General features: G+C 44.0%; 2 protein-coding genes across 2 annotated transcripts; both read right to left on the bottom strand.

Annotated features, from left to right (window-relative positions):
- Window positions 1–227: 227 nt before the first annotated feature.
- PHALS_05108 (Kelch repeat-containing proteins) lies at window positions 228–2092 on the bottom strand (the record flags this gene model as incomplete). The annotated part of the gene is made up of 6 exons (XM_024718775.1): window positions 228–397; window positions 461–634; window positions 700–855; window positions 919–1074; window positions 1145–1895; window positions 1991–2092. 6 exons carry the CDS (start codon window positions 2090–2092, stop codon window positions 228–230), a joined length of 1509 nt encoding a protein of 502 aa, XP_024584141.1.
- Window positions 2093–3896: 1804 nt separating this feature from the next.
- PHALS_05107 (phosphatidic acid phosphatase) lies at window positions 3897–5114 on the bottom strand (the record flags this gene model as incomplete). The annotated part of the gene is made up of 4 exons (XM_024718774.1): window positions 3897–3917; window positions 4003–4293; window positions 4363–4799; window positions 4871–5114. The coding sequence occupies 4 exons, from the start codon at window positions 5112–5114 to the stop codon at window positions 3897–3899; spliced, it is 993 nt and encodes a 330-aa protein (XP_024584140.1).
- Window positions 5115–7132: the final 2018 nt, after the last annotated feature.

The following is a 7132-nucleotide window of genomic DNA, read 5'->3' as shown; positions in this document are numbered from 1 at the left end:
TGAGCTTAATATTGGTCAATCCCCGCAGCACCGCTTATATTTTCGGACAGAGGAAGTAATAATCAAAAGTCACTACTGGATAATTTGGCGCTTTTGAGACCTTGAAATATTTGTCGATTGTCTCGCCGTGTTTCATGTAGTCTGAAATTCGGTTATGCTGGTGTTCATACGCAAAAGAAAATTATGTACATTTAATTTCTCAAGCCAACAGATTGATACAAATCGGTTTACGGCACTGTCGCGTGAAAAGCCACACGAATGACGCTGTTGTCATTGCCCTGTGTTGTATGCCCTCCGAAAATGTACATCGCATCATTATAGACAACTGCTCTGTGCCAAGCACGAGGAATTAATGGAGGATCACACTTGACAAGCTTCCAGGTCAGAGCATCTTCGTCTGCGTCGGAAGCAAGGATCGTTTCAGCAAATATGCAGCTTTCAGTGGTTTTAAAGAACATACCGCTTTCAAGCCCCAGTACATACGCATCGCCTTTTATACTCCCAGTATTGCCTCCGTACACAATTATCTGGGAGCCGATGCTAGCCCCCGAATGCGTGTAGCGTGATGCAGGCCCAGGCCCACGTATCTCAACCTTGCGCCACACGCAGTCAATGTGATCACTTTTAACGGTTTCTGCTCAACAGGTCTATGGTTAGCTTTACCCGAATCTCACGTGCAGTCATCAGTATCATTCTCACCAATCTCCAATGCGAAGTGCTGGGAGCGACGATATTTGCCATCATATCCTCCAAATATGTACATACGTTCATTGACGACACACACAGAATGTGTTGAGGACGGTCCAGGATTATCACCGCGAGGTTGGAGCTCTGTCCATGTCGGTATTTCAGTATCTGCCGGCAAGTAGCAGCATCATGTGAGAGTCGTTGCCTAAACTCGAACCACACGTAACAGACCGATTCGAAGCGCGAAAGTGTCGCTCAATCGGTGAGGGGGTCTATATCCGCCGTACAAAATTGCGATGCCACGCAAGACTGTGAGCGAATACCAGTAGCGCATTGATGGCGGAGTTCCGGCAATTTCTAGCTTTTCCCACTTCCATTCATTAGACTCTGAGATAGATTATTAGCTAGAAAGTCGTTTTATACGAAACAGGCGTGATTGTTCTCCAAAGGAACTTACTGAGGTGTACACGGTGCAATTCACTTAGAAATTTGCCGTCAATGGTTCCGCCGATCGCATACAAATTGTCGTCGACAATAAATATCTGAAGAAGGTTACCTGACTGTGGAGCTGTACCGCTTATCATCGGTTTACTCCAGCATGGCGCCGGCTGCGCTGCGAGATCTAAAATGTGTAAGTCGTTCAGCCGGAGGTTGCCGACGATGCCACCAACGACAATCAAGAAGCTGTTGTATATTGCCAGGCCGCAGTCGTATCGCCGATCTGGTGGAACGCCAACTGTCTCCACCGATTCCCATTCCATTTGAGCGATCGCAAGCTCCTCAAGTCTACTCTTCCGTGGTCTAGCTTTTCTCTTGCCCACCTGGCTTGTAGGAGGTCGAGTAGTCTTTGGCGTAGACTTGGCAATATTCTTGCAAGTCGAAAGTGGCTGGCCCGATTTTAAAGCTTGTCCAAATGAGGTATTGTTCACGCTTACAAGCGATCGCCGTGGGTACCTTGCACGACCCGACACGAAGCTACCGCTAATAGATGTCCGCGCTACAATCGGAGGTGAGGGGCGTTCGATGTCGGACGAGATGAAATCTTCAAGGTCAATCACGTCGTCTAAGTCGCTGAGATTATCCAGCTGCAGCGACACATTCGAAAGACTGTTACGATGATCTCTATTCATTTCGTGAAAGTTGATCTTGTTGGGGTAAATTTCGTCCGTGCTAACGATCGATTCTTCATGGAAGTTGGGCGAAAAGACCTGCCAGCAGTGTAGAAAGCATTATTAGCGATAACAGAAGCAAGAATTACGCTACGAACTCGCAGATAAATTTACGGCACAAAAGAAATGTGTACGTTTGAGAAGCTCATCAAGTGTGTCGCTGATTCCGAGGCTGAAGCAGTATCATTGTTGTCTGTCGTCAAACTTTGCTGGGCCTGCAGCGAAAAATCATCCATCAAAGAGAGTGATTGCTGCACACAAGACCAACAGAGAACATGGTCACAGTCTTGGCTGTTGGAATATTGGACAGAGCGGATACAAAGCGGGCATGAAGTGCTCTGATCAAAAGGCAAAATCTGATCGTGAGCCTTTTCTCGCATGACAAACGAACTATTATCTATCAAAAATTGCGGAGATGCAATTATTTCTTCGCTTTCGTCGATATTGACTTTTGTGGACTTTCCGTCAGTTTTGTCGACGGGATGTTGCCCAGCCTGTTCTTGATCTTTCGTTGTGCCCTCTCTATCGCCTCTTCCTGACAAGAATAAAGCCACGTTTGGCCTCGGGACGAGCGTCATTAATTCCTGGTGTGCGAAAGACAGAACAGTTTGATGATTGGCTAAAAGGGTTGAAGTTTCCTGCATCTATGAACAAAGAAAGTATAAGATCCAGATTCATCGCAAAAAATATATCCAGACGTCCCTCGTATAACTAATATATGTGATTGAGAAAATATCTATGAGTTAGTCAGGGTTATTAGTGATCCGATCAGTTATGAGCTAGTACTCGGCTACATACAAATCAGCTTGGTGGAACGAGCTGTTATTAGCTATACAAGGTTATGAGTTACTCGGAAATGGAAAATTGGGATGAGATCACGGTACTTTGGCAACAACGTTGGGTCTATCGGGATTTTACCAAATGAATGCCCTCTGAGTGATCTGCACGACGAAAAAATGCGAAAAAAGACTGCCAAAATATATCATCGTATGAAGGGCAGAGATATTCAATTTTGCCAATCTTGCTGTCATCATGGTGACAGCGCCGATCTCTCCATGGCAAAACTTTCTAAATTTAACATGCGGCTAGCAGCCATGTCTTTTTCTTTCTGGAGCCTTAAAATACTGAAATTTTGATACTTTTATATATTCGCAATTGCACCAAGTGTAATGTAAATTTCGTATAACTGCACCGACTCCAATACGGTATAACGAATGAGGGTTGAGCTCACGACATACTTGCCGCGATACTATTTCGCAGCATGTGCAGGCATCGCTTTTACATAATATCTAGTCTGCTTTCCATTTCAAAGGCGATATATGGCTAGAGTCAAGTGAAACTTGTATTTGATGTGTCTGCTTTACTATACTCAACGATTGGTATATTCACTGAGTCCATGACCTCTCCCTCATTAGTATCTGTCTATGAGTATATAATCTCTTGGTACATGATAGCACTCGCTACAATTAGAAAAAATAAATCGCATTGCCAGAACAGTGGTGCAAAGCACACACTGAATGTACACTGGTTGATGCAGTTCAAAAAGACCTAAACCTAGCTTTACAAATGGGATGAATTGGCAAACAATAGATTATATGAACACTTGGACTGTGAGAGAAATATTATAAACTATGTTTTCGTGATATGTATAGCTTGTCCTTCAAAGCACATGATTCATCAAAGTGAGCAGGACTAAGTGGTTTCTAGTATCTAACATTGCTCGCAAAGCTGAGGCATATAATTGATAGCCGTATAATAACGTAAACACTCTGTTGTCAACACTATCGTCCGCCGACTTGATTATTGTATCGGTGTAGTATTCAGCAGATTAATGATAAAAGACTTTGCGATACCTAGACTTCGTACGCGATACCTATTAAGATCACGGCTACAATGTATCGCCTGCGCACAACAAAGCGTATGCTCTACTTAGAGTGCCAGGACGCCGTTGAAGTTTGTGCAGTTGTAACATTCACAACATGATCGTTGCATACCCTTGTCGATTTGCTGTTGCCGTTTACTCGGTTAGCGAATGATTCGCTACTCGTTTGAGTGTTGTGTCTATTAATTGAATGTTCCTGAAATAAGATACAAACATAACACATCAGGTTGTAAAACTTATGGGTAAGCCTGTATGTATACATACTTTGCAGCCCGTAGCGTAGTGTCCGTGCAATGGGACACCTGCATGTCGACTGTGGAAGATGGAAGCATAGTTGTAGCTATACGATAAGCAAGCAGATACAGCACCGATGATACTACCCGCCAGGATATCAGCATAATGATGCCAGTTATCGATCGTTCGAGTGACAGCCACCCAGGCTGCCAAAAACGTTGGAATGAAGCAGAGAAAGAACTTCAGGAAATTCAATCCACCCCGCGTTATGGTCTCAGATCTGTTTTTGCAACTCAGTGAAGATCGACCAAGCAAATAAAGCTGTTCACATGAATCAAAACATTTATGATAAATTTAAATGATATACGAGCAGATTGCATCGATCCCTACCGTAAGAACAAGCATCGTCGCGAATGCATATGACGCGTGCCCGGATGGAAAGCTCTTGCGGCCTTCTTTTTCACCTGAGGCACTTCGGCACAAGTTAGTGACTCCATCCCAAACCTCATCATAGTTCCAGTCGCAAATGTCATAGAAACATGGACGAAAGCGTCCTGCCATGTTCTTCGTCAACAGCGTAGCCATGCTAGTAGATTGCACAAGCGTCAAGAGAAAATCACGTGTATCATGAGGGATAATTCGCACGTGGCAAAACTTGGGAAACACGTAATTAATTAAAAAATTGGTGATTACCGGGGCTCCGATGCCGAAGCTGACAAGGGAAAACATAGGAACTTGCTGCACTTTCGCCCTTCTATTGATTGTCGGATCCCGTACCCACACTGACATTGTTGAGTTTATTGGAACCTCGATGTTTGGGATTTCACCTACGTAAAAATCCAGCCCATGATAAAATCGCAATGTTCATACTACGCACTTATTACTGATGCTAACTTACGTTGAGCCACCTCAATCTTATTAAAGCATAGAGCAAAGCCGTACATGATCACCGTGATTGCGAACTCAATGACACGACAATTATGAAAAAAGCGTTTCCATTTGACACCGTCATTTTTGGAATGTAAGCATGCCACGGATGTAGACGATTCCAAAGAAGGCTCAACACACCGATTACCTGAAGATGCCTGAAAACTCCTGGGGCAAGCGCATTCGTCCGTGATTACTGCAACGCTGCAACTCATGAAAATTCAGTAGAATAGCATCCTCGCTGACGGGCAGTTTCAGATCGATAGAGCTTGACCGATACGAAGACGTCAATCTTGGAATTCTATTAATACAAATTTTGAACAATTGGTTGCCGGGGGCATGTGTGTTGCGGGATTCTGCATTGTTTCTAAGTTTCTTATGTCGGTGCAGGCGTTGCTTGTGTTCGTCTCGCGAATGTTTTTTATCACGTCACATCTGAGCAAATGAATTTGTTTCAGGCTTTAAAAATGTCAATGTCCGAAGTTGAGGCACATTGATTCGTTTGTGTTCTTGAAGAAAGATTTTTGGGACTCCTTCGCCGACCAAATTCTTTTTTCAGAATAATCTTGCCATTGAATCCGATCGGTTGAGAAAGAATGAGAATCGAAAGTCATTATCGAGCATACCATTAAAGTTGTGTCAGCTTTATTAAATCGTACTTAATAAAGCTAAAATTAACCAGACAATATAGACTACTGGTACTGTTGATCCTGGTACACCCGTATAATCAATTGTAGCAAATACGTAAATGAACAGATCACACTTTTGTCAGATTTGACCTTCTTACTTAAAGTGAAACAATGAAGTACCATAATGAAGCAAGTAATGGGGTTTCACGTACCCTGGTATGAAGGGTGTGGATTACACAATATGATGTGACCACACAATGGTGTGGATACACATTGCAGCGGGGCTGCCGTCTGAGAGGAAGCTAAGCTAAGGTCACCGACCTTACATTCTTCACAAGAACCAGTACGAGTGTAGCAGAACGCCATCCGCCACCTCCAAAGTACTTTGAACCCTTGGCCAAGGCAAAGACGCTTTTCCGTTCAGAATTGAAAACGAATTTAATTGTTTTCTTTGCGGCAAAACCGCCTATATCTAAAACCTTAGGTATTTTTAATTAAATAGTAAACCTAATTAATATGTATAACTACTGGCAGACCTGCCACGTAGTGGATTCTTGTAACGGTGTAGCCACACCATTGTATGATTATACCAACTTGTGTAATCCACGTCAATGTATGGTCACACCATCTTGTGTGACCCACCCTTTTATATGCAACCCGTTACACAATTAAACAGGAAGTCAGTACGTGGCTGGAACAGCCAGTCGTTTAACATTAAATTAGGTTCTACTTAAAGAAAGGAAAACCTATAGATTTAAATATAAGACATTTCGCCGAAAATTAAACAGAGAAATACAGTTAACGTTATTAACGAAAGAGTTAAATAGCCTTGGATTAAGGTTGTACACTACGCTCGTACTGATTTTAAGTATAGAACGAAAGTAAGAAACCTAAACCAAACTTCCTCTAAACGAAAGAGCTACGGCAGCCCTGCTGCGCTTGGTAGCACTTGTAGTCAATCTACACCTGAGTCGTCATGTCTGAGCCTCTGTGAGGGTGGAGCAGTTCTCTACATTGCCCCGGGGCATGCATGACGGGCTTAAAATGCTCTGCTTGGCCCTGAGGGTATGCAACACCTCGCTTTGCAAGAACCTGAAGCGATCAATGCTCGTCTAGAGGTATGAAAATGCTCTGCTAGAGCACCTACTGCAGAATTTGTCGGTGTCGACTGCGTCCATGACGCCACTGTCGACGCGGATTACTTTTTCCGGCAGTGTTTAGACCTTCGAAGGCAAATATGGAGAGGATCTCCTGCTCTTAGTGAGTAAGATCGAGATGGCTATGGCATTCGCCATTCTCTTGACCTGGCAACAGCGCGTGGCGATAGCTATCTCCAAGCTCAGTGGTCGAGCGCGAGAATGGACCCTAACGTGCGGCACTTCGGTCGAAGCGGCGTTCGCCTCCTGGATAAAGCTGAAACGTCAGCTTTTGCGTGTGTTCTCGCTGCCTATCCAGACATATAGCGTGCGATCGCGTTTCCTTGCCGCCCTACAAGGCAAGAAAAAATCCGTGAACTTTTTCTAAGAGTAGCGTACTTTCCTTGCCGTGATGGATTCCGATCCTTTTCCCGAGGCGGTCACAGCGACCGTCTTTATGGATGGCCT

This window comes from Plasmopara halstedii (assembly GCF_900000015.1).
Source record: "Plasmopara halstedii genome assembly, contig: Scaffold_2881, whole genome shotgun sequence".
NCBI lineage: Eukaryota > Oomycota > Peronosporomycetes > Peronosporales > Peronosporaceae > Plasmopara > Plasmopara halstedii.
Note: the sequence above shows the minus strand (reverse complement) of the source record. Positions and strands in the feature narration are given on the sequence as shown.